The sequence below is a fragment of the Equus caballus genome, chromosome 9 (assembly GCF_041296265.1).
Source record: "Equus caballus isolate H_3958 breed thoroughbred chromosome 9, TB-T2T, whole genome shotgun sequence".
NCBI lineage: Eukaryota > Metazoa > Chordata > Mammalia > Perissodactyla > Equidae > Equus > Equus caballus.
Window position 1 is genome coordinate 90,408,565 of NC_091692.1, and position 15,068 is coordinate 90,423,632.

At 51.0% G+C, this 15,068-nt stretch overlaps 1 protein-coding gene across 7 annotated transcripts in view; it reads right to left on the bottom strand.

Moving 5' to 3' along the window:
• The window catches only part of ZFAT (zinc finger and AT-hook domain containing), a 204,455-nt gene extending 189,721 nt beyond the window's left edge, over nucleotides 1–14,734 (bottom strand). For all 7 annotated transcript variants that reach the window (XR_011421459.1, XR_011421458.1, XR_011421457.1 and 4 more), the window contains exon 1: nucleotides 14,262–14,734. Coding sequence is in view for 4 of the 7 variants with exons in the window: in XM_070221857.1 (XP_070077958.1) it covers nucleotides 14,262–14,280 (19 nt within the window). In the remaining 3 variants the exon portion in view is untranslated. The remainder of the gene's footprint in view (nucleotides 1–14,261) is intronic.
• Nucleotides 14,735–15,068: the final 334 nt, after the last annotated feature.

Below are 15,068 nucleotides of genomic sequence, written 5' to 3' on the forward strand. Positions count from 1 at the left end.
AATAAAATGTGCAAAATCCCCTCCCACTTTATAGTGTATTTGCAAGGAACAGCAATGCCCGCAGCCACCACCACCGGGCCTCTGAGTTTCCAGTTTTGAGTTTTTGTTGCTTAACTTTATTTTGGTTCCTTTGTGTGGCTGACGCACCTTTCTTCTTACTTCTGAAGGAAAACAGCTGCCTCAAACCAGCTCTCAGCACCTGACCCAGGGTAAAAACTAGGTTAAAAGCCACATCAGCGCAGCGGGAGCAACCTTTCCCTTCCCGATCCTGCAGGAATCAGCTCAAAAATAGAGGCGATCACAGCTACCTCGTAAGGAAGATGGAGGGAGGTCATCGTGTGGGGGAAGTGCTGGGAAAAGGGCTCTGTGGATGGCGAGAAACGGCACAAGTGCAGAATTCTACAACTGTGAACTTTGTCAATCCGGAAAAATCCAGCTGGCTAGCTAAACCTCCCTACTATGGTCCTGGTGGGTCCTGCTGTCCTCTGACTACTGGTGTCATCGGTAAAGATGCCTGCCAGTGTGGGCCCCACATGCACACACGTACATGCGCACATACACGCCCAAATGCAAACATGCACGTGCACACACATGCACACGGTATATGCACAAATGCAAACACACACACACGTGAACGTACACACACATTTCCCCAAGGGAAAGAAAGCACGTGGGCAATTCAGCTGTGAAAGGGGCACATATAAACAATCCAGCATCAGTAATGACAGCGAGTAGAAATCAGGGCTTGTAATCCCAGGTGCTGAAAGGAGAGAGAGAACCCCGAGGAAGGGGAGAAGGAAGGTGGGAAACAAGGGGAGAATTCCCAGGGTGAGGGCTCACGTTTCAGGAGTCTGAGATAGTCGGTGCCTGGAGGGGCGGCGGGGAGCGCCAGCAGCAGAGTGGGGGCCTCAGTTCACACAAGAGGAAAGTGCATTCAGCCCTGCAGGATCACTGGCTCAGGGTCCCACAGCCCCACTTCGATGCCAGGGCCCAGCCTCCTCCCTCTGCCTCAGGGGCTCCAGTTCTACCCACAGGATCTACTTCCTGGCATCCGCGATCCACCAGGAGAAGGAGAGCACAAAGAGAAGCCAGGGGCCCAACGCAGCCTTGGAAATTGAGAGACACTGGGGTCACCACAGCCACGTTTACTGGTCGGACCTGGGTATCGATTACTGATTAGCCCACTCCAGCCCGTGTCTCCTCACTCTGCTTCTGGCTTATTTTAGCAATTAAGTCCGTTTTCTCTAGGAAGGCTCTAAGCACGAGCCCGGCACACAGGAGGTGAAGATGCCGCCTGCCCTCCTCCCCAGTTCCTGCGGTCTATTCACATTCCACCACATGGGGCAGAGTTCAAACCAGACGAAAACCAAGTCCTTAGAAAGTCTGATTCTTACTCACCCCTCCTCCTTCCTGGGCAATATTTCAATTCAACACAAATGAGACCCGCTCTTACTGGGGTAAAGTGGAGTGCCAGGAGCCCCGAGGGAGAGAAACACAACCGAGCGGTGTTTCCAAGGCTCGAGCTGGACAGTCTCCTGGGTAAAACAGGCTTGTCAACACAGCCCATCAGGCCGGCAGACTCGCTCAGCACACACACCGTCCCTGTAACGTGCTAGGCACTGTCTCTGCGGGTGCAGGCAGGTCCCTACCAAGCAACACCTGCGGGAGCTATGGGAGGACAGCTGCTCCAGTAACCCATGGCTCAAGAGGCCCGCGCCCCGTACAGGCCCGGGCTGACCTACAGAGATAGGACCACTGGTGTGATTTCAAATTTTCTAGCATTTACATTAAAATAAAAAGAAACAAGTAAAATTTACTTTAACAACGTTTTATTTAACCCAGTATTTCCAAAATACTATCACTTGTAATCCACTTTCAAAGGGTCAATGAGAAATTTCACATTCTTTTCTTTCTTTTATACTAAGTCTTCAGAATCCAGAGTGTATTTTCCAACTATAGCACATCACAGTTTGGACTAGACACAAATCCAGTATTCCCATTATTTCTAGGACACCAAGCAACTTTGCCACTGCCGATCAGAGAAATGTGGTATGCAGGTTCCACTCCCTGACCCCCAGGAGGGACAGGAGAGAGTCTCCGTCACCCCAAAACCTTTGGGACCCACTGAGTTAATAAAATGGAGGGGCCAGCCCAGTGGCACAGTGGTTAAGTTCCCACGTTCCGCTTTGGCGGCCCAGAGTTCGCGGGTTCGGATCCTGGGTGGGGACCTACATACCACGTGTCAGGCCATGCTGTGGCAGCTGTCCCACATACAAAGTAGAGGAAGATGGGCACGGATGTTAGCTCAGGGCCAGTCTTCCTCAGCAAAAAGAGGAGGATTGGTGGTACATATTAGCTCAGGGCTAGTCCTCCTCAAAAAAAAAAAAAAAGAGACAAGGAATTAGGAAACCTAGCCCTTGCCAACCAGAGTCCCTGTCCACACTGTTACGGGAGTGGCAGAAGACAGAGGGACATTTTCATTTATTACCATCACAGGTTAGAGGCTGGCTGTCTGCTCCAGACTCCCGAGGTCATAATCAAAGGAGACGAAATAAAATAACAGCCCGGCAGGAACTGGAGGCACATGCGGGAAACAGGCAAATTCGACTTCAAATTTTAAACATCCACTTTATTGATTGTGAAGGTCTGAGATTGATCTCAGTTATAAAGTGTTCTGAACTTGAAAATTAATTCTAGGAGAAAGTATGGCCCTTTAATATTCAGACGTGTCTAGGGTCCTTTCAAATTCCAGAAGAGATCTTCAAATGTAAGCAAGAAGAGCTGCTAGGGAAAGAATTCTCCAAACCCTACTGGCCACCCATCCCCCAGCCTACCAGAATCATCTGGTCCATTCTTCCTGGTAACTAGGAAATGAAATAAGCATTAGGTGTATTCTCCAAATACCTGGGCTATTCAGTTTTTATTAGGGGAAAAAAATAATTTTTAATTTATGATCATTAGTCTCATAATTCAACATTTAATGAATGCCTGTTATATGTCACATAGGATGCTAGGCACATTCGGAAATGAGGAGGACAAAGACCAACCCTTGGGGAACATAAACAATTAATCTCCTTTTATTCATGAGAATAATTTAAAGTGACTGAGCTTTTATTTGTAGCCTAATTTTGTAGACTCTGGCCTTGGAAGGGACAGAAAGGTGCCTCAGGCCAGCGTCCCAGCCAGTACCTAGGCGGGGCAGATAGCCCTAAGGACACCCACCCTCGCCGTGTGCGTGTGCGGGTGGCTACCACTTACGTCAGGGCTGGGAACTTCAGAAGGTCAGCAACCAGCTCTTCTCCCCAACCCAGGTCCAGGTAGTGCAGCTGCAGGGGGACCCTGGCAAGCCCCGCTGCATCTGAGAGGCTATCTGGTGGCCCCTCCGTCTTCTCCCCTGCAGGCCCAGCATCCCCTTCCCTCGGCCATGCCTGACAGGTCAACATGCTTGAGCAGTGCCTGCACTGTAGCCGTAGCCAGGCCAGCCCCTGCTCCCTTACAGACCCCACCTCCACAGGCAAGGGCGTCTCCAAGCGACTTGCAGCAGGTCCTTTCACAGGCATGTCCCCCAGGGGGCGATAAAGCGCAAAGAGAACTCTGGCCGCGGGAGCTGGTCCTGAGCAGCCGGCAGGAGACTCTGCAAAGTAGAGAGGACCAGCAAGTGCCTGCTTCCTGGTTGTCAACTTTTTTTAAATTCAGGAACCTCATTCTTCAAGTCTCAGCTCCAACCTCGCTGTCTCAGACTTTTCTTAAATCCCTTTCAATATAAACTGGTCCCATTACTTTCTCTTACTCCCCACCCTGTGTTTGCCTTAGTAGCAATTACTACATTTTCATAATTATGCATTTAATGGTGTGTTTGTTTAACCTCTGTCTCCCCTAAGAGATTGTAAACTCCAAAAACATCAATCTCATTTAGTTCAAAATACAGTTAAGAGCTTAAAAACATCAATGTGAAAGGTTAATAAAGATATTTACCTATAAACAGAGAAACGCTGCATTTCCTCTGTCATGAGGACCAGAACATTTCCAGAGCGTTCACCTAAGAAGCCCTGAGAAATACGCCAGCTGAGTTACTCTTAACTCACTCTTCCTAGCAAAACAAACAAGACAGCGTGCAGGGGAAGACAGATGGCTCAGAGTGGGCCACCAGCCAACCCCCAGCAGAGGCGAAGCTCTTAACTTCCCTGGCCCAGTGCCCCCTGTCTATAAAATGGGAATGAATGCAGCATCCGGAATGGTGGTTACAAGGAAGAGAAACAGACCCAGACAAAGGGCCTGGAAGACAGGTGCTCAGTGAAGGCTAGAGAGTCCAGACGCCGGCAGGGCACCTGCCCCAACAGCGGGGAAGTCCCACCTCAATTTCAGGGCTTCTGCTCCTTCCTGGAAACTTACACCCTCCAGCCATCTCTGCCGCTCCCTGTGTCTACACCCCCACAAAAAAGCAGCAAAATTCAGTCCTTTCACTGAAATACAAGGAATACACTCAACTCAAAAGTTCACAGACTTGAGCCAGCCCTGACGGCCTAGTGGGTAAAGTTCGGTGCTCTCACCACTTCGCTGGCCCAGGTTCGTTCCCTGGTTGCAGAACCACACCACCGGTCTGTCAGTTGCCATGCCGTGGCGGCGGCTCACAGAGAAGAACTAGAAGGACTTACAAACTAGGATATATAACCAGGCACTGGGGCTTTGGGGAGAAAACAAAGAGGAAGATTGACAACAGGTGTTAGCTCAGGCAACTCCTTCCCTGGGGGGAAAAAAAATGAAAGAAAAAAAATCACATACTTAAAGAATGTAAAATAAATAAATAAGTATCAGGGGAAAACCCTAAAATGAAATACAAACAAACAAGTGAACGGAACCACATTTTACATGAGGACCCATACTGCACTGAAATGGGAAGAGAGGGACTCTGGAAGTTGGTGTTTGCACCATATACCTCAGGCTACAGAGAAAAGAACATCTAATCAAATCCTGAACTCTGGTTACTAGGCTTCTTTTTCACAGAGACATGGGTTAGCAATTCCGAAACTATTTTTAGGATATTCTAGGATTGAGCAAACAAGTAACTTACTGTGGATACTGGGAGGCGTTTCTCCCCGTTGGAGAAGGGAGTTATAAATACGGGAAGGGGGAAGGGCAGAAGAAGCTCTGTGCTGTTGGACCAGAATTGGAAAGATCCACATGAACTCAAAAGTTTTTAAGATAAAAACAGAGATACACTTGTGTGTGGGCATGCATGAACTTCTGCACACGTCTGTATGGTGTATACACACACATGCATCTATTTCCCAGCTGTGTTTATTGAGAAGCAATGACACTCTAGTGACAGCAAGCTCACCTCGCTCCCAGATCTCAGTTTCTAAATACCATTCTCCACTTAGACAAACCAGGTCTCCTTGTAGAAATAACTGATTCCACAGCTGGAAACGGAACATCCTGTTGTACAGAAAGTAAGGAAGTGCTCAAAGAGGGAGCGTGTCAAAGGGGCTTCAACTGGCCAAAAATGGGGCAACTTGAGCATCAAATTAAATAACAATACAGGATTACAACCACTGACAAAAACAAGAATTGAAGAGTTCATGGTAACATGCACAAACAGATAAAGGAAAAGGGGATGTTCTTGTTCACATAGAAAGACAATTATAAATGCAGAAGAAATGATGGAATTAGAAACTCATCATGCAGCAACCAGGACAATGATAACTGATTCGGGCAAGAATCATCAACAGATGCTAAGGCTCGCCAGTGAGGAGAGTCTGAGGAGCGAGAGCAGCAGAATAAGTACCTACAGTCCCAAACATTTCATCACGAGATAGTTAACCACAAAGGAGGAAATGGGCAACTTACCGTGAAAGAACCTGCCCTCCTCAACTGTCGTTGCATCACCTGCCAGCCGACAAGTCAAGAGTGTGAGCCTCCTGCCACGAGGGTGAAGAATTCAGCGCCACTGCTGGGTATCCCTGCCCAAACTGCAGACTCTGAATCTAGTCGTGAGGAAACACCACACGAAGCCCAGAGAGGGGACATTCTACAAAACAACTGGCCCACGCTCTTCAAAGTCATCAATGGCATGGAACCCAAAGACGGAGGAACCACTCCAGACTAAAGCGTGAACAGACATGACAACAGAACACAGTGCCTGACCCAGGATTTCCTTTCGCTTTATATAAAATTACAGGGACAGTTGGTGAAAGTGTGAATTTCAATTGATGAAATCTGAATAATAGCATTCATCAATGTTATTTTCTCTTTTTTTTTTTTTTAAAGATTTTATTTTTCCTTTTTCTCCCCAAAGCCCCCCGGTACATAGTTGTATATTCTTCGTTGTGGGTCCTTCTAGCTGTGGCATGTGGGACCCTGTCTCAGCGTGATTTGAGGAGCAGTGCCATGTCCGCGCCCAGGATTCGAACCAATGAAACACTGGGCCGCCTGCAGCGGAGCACGAGAACTTAACCACTCGGCCACGGGGCCAGCCCCTGTTATTTTCTGATTTTGATAAGTGTAATGTGGTTATGTAGTTATGTAATGTGGGAGAAAGTCCCTGTTTTTAGAAAACCACTGAAAATATTTAGGAGTGGGTAAAGGGGCATTACGTGTGCAACTTAATCTCAAATGGGTGAGAGAGAGAGAGGGAGGTGAGAGGGAGAGGACTAGGGAGCAAGAGAGTGAAAGGAGGGAGAGGGCATATTAGAGATTCTCAGACATCCTCAGGCAAGAAACTCACCAACAATATTTACCACGCCCAGAATTTAGCCACAGAACCCTTATGTCGCATCACCCCTCTTACCTGCTCAGACCGCACACATGGAGCACAATTCGGGGACCAGGGAGATAAGTCAGTCACCAGAGCTGGTCAGGAACATAGAGAGAAAACAACCTGACAAACAGCAGCAGAAGAAAAGGCAGGGAGAAAGTGGAAGAGACGGAGAGAGCAACCTCAAGAGAGACAGCTGGAGGGCCAGAGAGAGCACAGGGTGAAGGGCTCCACACTGCAGGAGGCTCTAAGGAATTCTTATTTAAAATAAAGCGAGTTAAGAATGAAGGATGCCCTGATCTGTGTCCCTTATATCCAAGAACTCTGGCCAGAACCTCCAAAGGTCAACGAGCCATCACGCCAAACCTCTGAACTCCAAACCAGGACTCTTTTCCCACCCAACAAGACCAGCCTCCTGGGGGCCACCAGGGGTCAAGGGCACAGTGCCCTCCTTTCACTTCTGACCCTGCCCCTGGGACACCAGCCAGGAAGTAGTCACCAAATCCCATCAGTGGTTCCATTCACCTGATGTCTTTCCCCCCTTCTGCTCAGTTCCTGCCACCAAAACTCTATTCCGGGTCTATGCCCCTCACATGGGCATTTCTCACATGGCCCCCAACCAGAGAGCAAAGACTCAAGAAAATTCAGAAGGGAAATTACAGGTGCTTTTCCTGTTGACTTTGTTTTCTTCTAAAAATTGAGAAGGGCAGAAGGATGAAGAGGAGAGGGAGAGACAGACATGAGAAAAGCAGACCTGAAGCCCTCCAAGGGCTCTGCACACTCCTGCACCTACGTTCCCACGACCTTCCCCCAAAGTCCGGGGATCTGAATCAGGGCTCCCACCCCAGCCCGCACACACCTCACAGGCAACCAAGGAACAGAGCCAGATCTGCGCCCGGAGCGCGGGTCGAACCCCAACAAGGGCAAAGGCAAACTCAGGCAGGCAAAGGGTGAAGCCCCCAAGTATGGGATGCACCCAAATCCCTAAGACAAGCAGTAAGACCCAAAGTCAGAGAACTGGGTCACACTCAGAGAACAATGCTGTAAGGCCCCCACACAGCACTGGGACACAGCAGGCGTGGGATGGATGGAAACTGTCATTGTAAGAACAGGAGTGCCCGAAGGTCCTGCAGCAATGGGCAGGGTATGCCTCGGGGTGGGCACAGCAGGCCCAGGGAAGGTGGCACCTGGGGGGCGGCACCCGGGGGGCGAGGGAGCACCTGGGCCAAGGACAGCGGCACACCCATGCACTCTCGGGCAGTGATTTCCACGACAGACTCTGAAAGCCGCAGGCTGCCCGGGCCAAGTCTCAGGCCCCTGAGTTAAGCCTGGGCTTGCTGGGGTGAACCCTGGAGACCGCCTCAAAACCCCTCCCTGAGCACCGGCCCCTCCGTGCCAGGCACTCCAATGGTCACTCCTGACCCATGCTCCAGAGAATGAAATCCCGACATGAGACAGGGTTAGCTCCTATCTTACAGAAACGGAAACGGAGGCTCAGAGAAGTCATAAGAACTGTCACCCAGGGGGCCAAAATTCAAAGCGAGGTCCCTGAGACTGCCCGGCAAGTGCTATTTCCCAGAACCTACATTCCCGGGGGCACCACAAACACCCAACCGGGGCAAGGTAGAGGCGGCCCAGGTGGAGGGCAGCAGGCCCGGCTGGTGGGCATACATCGGGGTAGAGACCCCGCATTCGGGCAGAGAGGCTGTCGGGGTTCTGCAGCTCGGGCCTGACCCGGACAAATGAGGCAGGAGGGTGTGGGGGTCACCGCAGAACTGGGCCGTCCCTCCCTCCCACCCGCAGAAGCCCGCCAGCCCGTTGGGCGGGCAGCGTCTGTTCATGGTGCCGGCTCCTTCATGCCTCCTGCCCGTACCCCTGCTGTGGCCGCTGCCCTCCCACCAGCCTGGTCACGGCTCCACCACCCTCCAGGCTTGGCTGAGCCCCTGGCCCAACCCCAGGCAGCACTGACCACGACGCTTGTGCCCCCACTGCAACCTGTACATATTCCAGCACTGCCCGGGGCCCTTGTACAACCTAATGAGTTTAAACACGTGTACACGGCCGTATAACCATCACCACAGTGAAAACACAGAACATTTCCACCTTCCTACAACACAGAACTTCCACCTTCCAAGCTCCCCCTCAACTCTGCAGTCAAGCTCTCGCTCCTGGCCAGCTCCTGGTACCCACGGATTGCTTTCTGTCCCTGGAATTCTGCCTTTTCTAAAATTTCTTATCGCTGGAATCATGTAGCATGTAGTCTTTTTTTTTATTGTAGTAAAATACACCTAACATAAACGTTACCATCCTAACCGTTTTGAAGAGGACAGTTCAGTGGCATTAAATGCACTCACACTGTTGTGCCACCATCACCACCATCCACCTCCGGAACTTTCACCTTCCCAAATTGAAACTCTATTCCCATCAAACATTAACTCCCCACTCGCCGCTCCTCCCAGCCCTTGGCAACCACCATTCTCCAGTCTGTCTCTACGAATCTGACTATTCTAGGTACCTCACACAAGTGGAATCATAGTGTTCGTCTTTTTGTGACTATTTCACTTAGCATAATGTCTTCAAGGTTCCTCCATGTTGTAGCATATGTCAGGATCTTTACGGTATAGTAAACAATGCTGCTATGAACATGAGTATACAAATATCTCCTTGAGTCCTTGCTTTCAGTTCTCGTGGGAATATACCAAGAAGTAGAATTGCTGGATCATATGGTAATTCTATTTTTAACTTTTTGAGGAAGTGCCGTACTCTTTTCCTCAGTGGCTGCAACCATTTCACACGCCGATCAACAGTGTACAAGGCTCCGATCCCTCCACTTCCTCGCAGTAAACAGTCTTTTGTGCCTGGCTTCTTGCACTTAACATGTTTTTGAGATTAATCCATGTTGCTACCGCACTGGTTCATTCATTTTTGTCGCTGAGTAGTGTCCCATTTTTGGATATACCACAATTCCTTCAGCTAGTCACCAGGTGAGGAGCACTTGGCTTGGTTCCAGTTTTGGCCTATTACAAAGAAAGCTGCTATGAATACATGCATGCATGCATGCATGCATACATCTCATTGCATACATGTCTTCACATGGACGTGTTTCATTTCTCTTGGCTAAACCATCGGCCAATAAGCACAAGAAAAAGTGCTCAACATCACTGGTCATCAGGGAAATGCAAATTAAATGAGATGCCACTGCACACCCTCTAGAATAGATAAAAGGCAAAAGACTGACGACACCAAAGGTCGGGAGGATGTGGCACCAGCAAGGAGGATTCCCTTCCACTGCTGGCAGGAGTGTAAAATGGTACAACTCCTCCTGAAAGCTATTTGGAAGTTTCTTGAAAAGTTAAATATACCTTTACCCTACAACCCAGCAAATCCACGACTTGGTATTTATTTACCCAAAAGAAATGAAAATATATGTCTACAAAAAGCCTTGTTCAAGAATGTTCCTTGCAGCTTTATTCACAATAACCAAAAACTGGAAATGAGCCCAGGTTTTTATCACATAAACAAACCTGCACATCCATACAATGGAATACTATTTAGCATAAAAAGAAACAAAATACTGAATCTCAAAAACTTGATGCTGAGCGGAAAAAGCCAGGCATGAAAGAATTATATGATGTTCTACAAAAGGCAAAACCAATGGATGATGACAGAACTCAGACTAGTGGCCGCTGGGAGTGAGGGGCAGGGACTGGGTGCGAAGGGGAATGAGAGAACTTTCGGGGTGATAAAAGAAAGTCCTATACACTGTTAGGGGTGTGGGTCACATGGGTGGTCAAACTGTCCACTTAAGGTCTGTGCCTTTCACTGTACGCAAATTACACCTCAAAAAGAAGCGTCTTTAGGCGGCTGCTGAAATGCAAACTGGCTGGCCTCCTTATCCTTCGGTCCTCAGTGTTCATAATAAAGACTCAAGCTTCCCACTGCTCAAGAGACCCTTCGCCACAGACCTCCACACCCCCACCCCTGCCCCGGCCTCAGTGCTCATCTCGTCACACCTGTGGGTGTGTCACACCTGTGCCTCTGCACCACCGTCCCCTCTGTGGGGTGCCTCTGCTCACCCTGCAAGGTCCAGCTCAGGCACCTCCTTCAGGAAGCCCTCCCAAATCCCTGGACTGGGCTAAGTGCACCGGCTCTGCAGCCCTCCATTCTCGGGGCTCACTCCCATCCCTGCTCGTGGCCCCTTCTCCCTCGAGGAGGTGGTTTTCCAGGGCTAGGACTGCACGAGATCCTCAAGAGGAAAGAGTGTCACAGTCGACTTTGCATCTCCAGCTCCCGGCACAAAGTTTGGTACAAACACTTGGGTGAACTGGGGAATCTGCTTGGTAGTAAAAAATAAAAAAAAGAAAAGAGAGAGAGAAAAGAGGAGAAGGAACAAAAAGTCCTAAGGGGCAGAGAAGTGACAGTGGCCCCTGGGGAAGAGGCCCACTGGCAGAGAGATGAAGAGAATACTGGACACCAAGAAGGAAGCCAGTGAGGGCCCCACAAGGAGCCATGGTGTGGCAGTTACCCGCCACTGCAGGAGGCCAGCACACCCAAGACCCTCATTTTCCAGAACATTGCTCCCAAACCCTGCCGTTCCTTGGCTCCAGGTGCGATGGCTGGGCTGGTCCCCTCATCCCCCTGGGTCCCCAGCAAGGCCAGAGGCTGCCTCTGAAGCCAGGTCCCTTCCCAGCCCATCCTGCCCCAGCCCAGACTCATTTGGGGGCACAAAGGTGCCAGATTCCAGAGTGCAATGGTTTGCAGCTGCGTTTGTTACACGATTTAAAAGAACAATGAAAAGTCTGTCCCCAATTTAAAATCCGTTTTTATATTAATATGCCAAGCGTAATCCTTTTACAAGCAAACGCAATTATCTATATATTTCATACGTTCCTTGCAAAAACAAAAGGGAAGCCGCTTCAAGCCTGTAATACATGTTTACTACATTTATTTGCTTCACTCCCCGATCACTTCTTTTCTTTTAAAAAATTAATCAGTCTATCCCACCTTTCCATCCACAAATGTTTTCAAAAAGTAACGAGCTACACAATAGAAAGACCGGGCCCAGGGAGGGAAGGGAGAAGGAACAGGGCCACCAGCACCCAGAGGGCACTCCACTCTGAGGAGGGGCAGGATTGTGTCTCCTTTTGCAGATGCGGTTCCAAGAGTCACATGCCTTCCTTCAGGTCAGGAACCCGGGAAGGAGCAGATCGCTGCAGGCAGAGCACACTTCTTTCCACTCTCCCAATTGTTCCAGCTCTTACAGTTGACACCTGCCCTTGAGAAGTTTCAATGACAGTGAAAGTTTAACAGGATAAACAGCTGAGAACAGACAGAAAACTGAACTCCAGGCTAAATCCTTCTCCATAATTAAATCAGCCCATCTTGAGGGGGAGGTTTTGAGAGGCTGCATGCATGAAACTACCTACAAAAGGCAATGCAATTAAGGAGAGTCTTTTCAATATATCTAACTCTTGACTGCCCTCGCCCCAGGCAGAAACTTAATTCTACTTCAGGACAGCTATCTTTGAAAAGTTGTCATGTAAATTATAAGGTAAGGGGAGAAAAGAAACAGGAACCATTTTATCAGGCGGCTGTGAAGGGAGCAACGCAGTAATCAATCTCCAGTTTACAGCAATGACCATCCAGCTAGGGTACCACCTACAAGCTACACCCTACAGAGCTCATGCAGCTCCAGCTTGTTAGTTACTCCACTGCCTCTTCTAAATTAACCTAAGAGCCAAACAAAACAGAAAACTCTCCAGAAATAGCTGCCCACAAGTTAACAGTAATACATTTAAAAGTATGATCTTTTCTCATTTATTACAGCTGGAAATCGAAGGAAACTACAACAAATGCCCAGGTTTCTTTTTAAAAGCTGTTGGGTCAACTCCAGAAGAGGAGAGGCAGGCCGTTCACTCTATCACCAGCAGAATGACCTGGGACACGCGGGCACCAAATCCAGGAGAAGTCATCGTTTGAAGAAAGCATGAGACGTCACTCAGGGCTCCGGACCCACCCCTCTGGCTTGAGGTCGGCTCCCTCACTCCACTACACACACACACACACACACACACCCAAATCTGACATGACAGTGGGATGAGGGCAGGACCAAGGCGTGAACTGCCCTTTGTCCCTGCCTGGCACGTGGGGCACCATGCAAAGCCAAACAGGTGCCCCTGGGGGTCGGGGCGTGGCGCCAGCCAGCCAGCCAGCCAACAAGCTCCAGGTGTCTTCTCCTGGAGCCACTCACTAACGCGGCGCCAACAGGAGCTGCAGGCTCAGGATACCAGGCTGGAAGCCGCAGTTGTGCAGGGCGAGCCCCTGCGACCTAAGTTTGTATTTCCAAAAGGTCACTGGGCTCTGCAAAGACACCAGACTGGAAGGGGCAGGAGGTGACCAGCTAGCTCACTCATTCTTCCACTCAGGAAACACATCCTAAGCACCTACAGGGGGCCCAGCGCTGACCTCGGGGATGAAAGGACAAGCCAGGCAGGCACGCAAGAGCTTGGACGTCATCCCCAGTGGGAGGAAGCCGATTTGTAAAGCATCAGCTCCGCCGTTTTATAACTGTATGAGGTTGACCTCTCTGAACTTTTGTTCCTCATCAGCAAATGACACACGAATTCGAGTTGTTGGGAGAACAGCGAAAAGCGGGAGGTCAGTGCCCGGGCGTGCAAGCTATTGTTGACCACAGACGAAGGACGCCAGGCTCAAGGTTAAGAGTCTTGGACCAGGTGTTCCGTGGAGGGCCCATCACGCTATTGCATCCAGCGAACGGAAGGGCTGCTTGGGCCGCGAAGCCAGGGACGGCTGCATGGAGGAGGTGGCATTTGAGCTTAACTTTAAAGGGCCGGGAACATGGCCCCGCAGAGCTGGGCGGCCGTTGAGAGGAACTTAATGCATAATTGATCACAGCGTGTTACACGGTTACCCGCAGCAACAACGCCGATCCCTCGCGTTCGTGGCTCCCTCTAGAGGACACACGGCAACTTTCCTTGGGCAGCTCAGTCAAACCCTGTCCCTTCAAAACATCCTGGCCAAGCACGTGGCTCTAAAGGAGCTGCCCGTTTCACGGAGGAGGAAACCGAGGCCAGGCAAGAAGGGGACCCAGCCACGGTGCCCGCGGCCAAAGAGTTGGCAGCGCCGGGATTCGAACCTGCCGCCCGCCAGGACGCCTGCGCTCCGTCCGCGGCGCGCGCCCCAGCCCTGACGGTTACCCTGGAAACGGCCCTGCGCACGCGCACCGCCTCCCCGGCTCGCTTTTCCGCGAGCACCCTCGCTACTTTTTTTTTTTTTAATAAAAACCAAAGGCGGCGGGATACCGCCAACGACTGAACGTGCCGTCGAAGGACGCCGCTACGTCCGCTCTCCGCCCCTCGCCGCGGATCCCTCCGCCGCCCGGCGGCCCGCGCGCTGCTTCCCAACTCCAAGCTCGAAACGGCTTCCCGCGCGCCGCGCGCCGCCCCACCCCCACCTCATCCCCACCCCAACCCCCAGCCCGGCTCACCTGCCGCCTGCGTCTCCATGGCAACGCCCCCACCGCGGAGGAAAAAAAAGCCTCGGGCTCTTCCGGGCCCCCTCCCGCGCCGACCGAGAAGGCGGGGCGCCCCGCTGATGCTTCGCTTTTTATTTTTATTTTTTTAAGAAAAGAGCCGGCGAGGTTATGGCGAATCTGCGGCATCCAACATGGCGGATGGAGTCTTCGCCCTCCTCTTCACGGGGCGCTGACGCCGGCGTAGCGGACGTCAGCCTCGGATGACCCTCCCCCAGCGCCGAGCGCGGCCCGGCTGGGCCGGGCTACTGCGCATGCTCTGGGCCGGCGGCCGTGCTTTGGATCCTGCTCCGCAGATTCCGCCGCTCCGCGTTTTGAGCCGCTCCTGGGAAGGGGCTAACGGGAGGCCTGGAATGCGGATCGCAGGATTGGGAGTCTGCCGTGTCCTGCAGGAGCCAGCGTGCACCTGTCGGCCCATCCTGGGACCCACGTGATGCGGAGCCACCGGGCTGGACGTAAAAAGAGTTCAGGGTTCGTGTCCCAGTTCTGATCTGGGACAGCGATTTAACTTTTCTTGGACTCAGTTTACCAATTTGTCAATCGGTGTGGTTACAGCCTGCCACCTTCTCAGGTTGCCCTGTTTGCAGAGGTGGGATGCTTTCCGCTGCGGGTACCCGACTTGATTTAGTCGTACAGAGAATTAAACAGCCTGGAACCACTCGAGAAAGCGGCGGCCTTCTCTCTGTCCTCCTTGTTTTGCAGAAAGTCGCAGCTGGGTGTGAGCACGCCTCTAACACTTGCTCCTTTCCTGCTTCTGGCTCC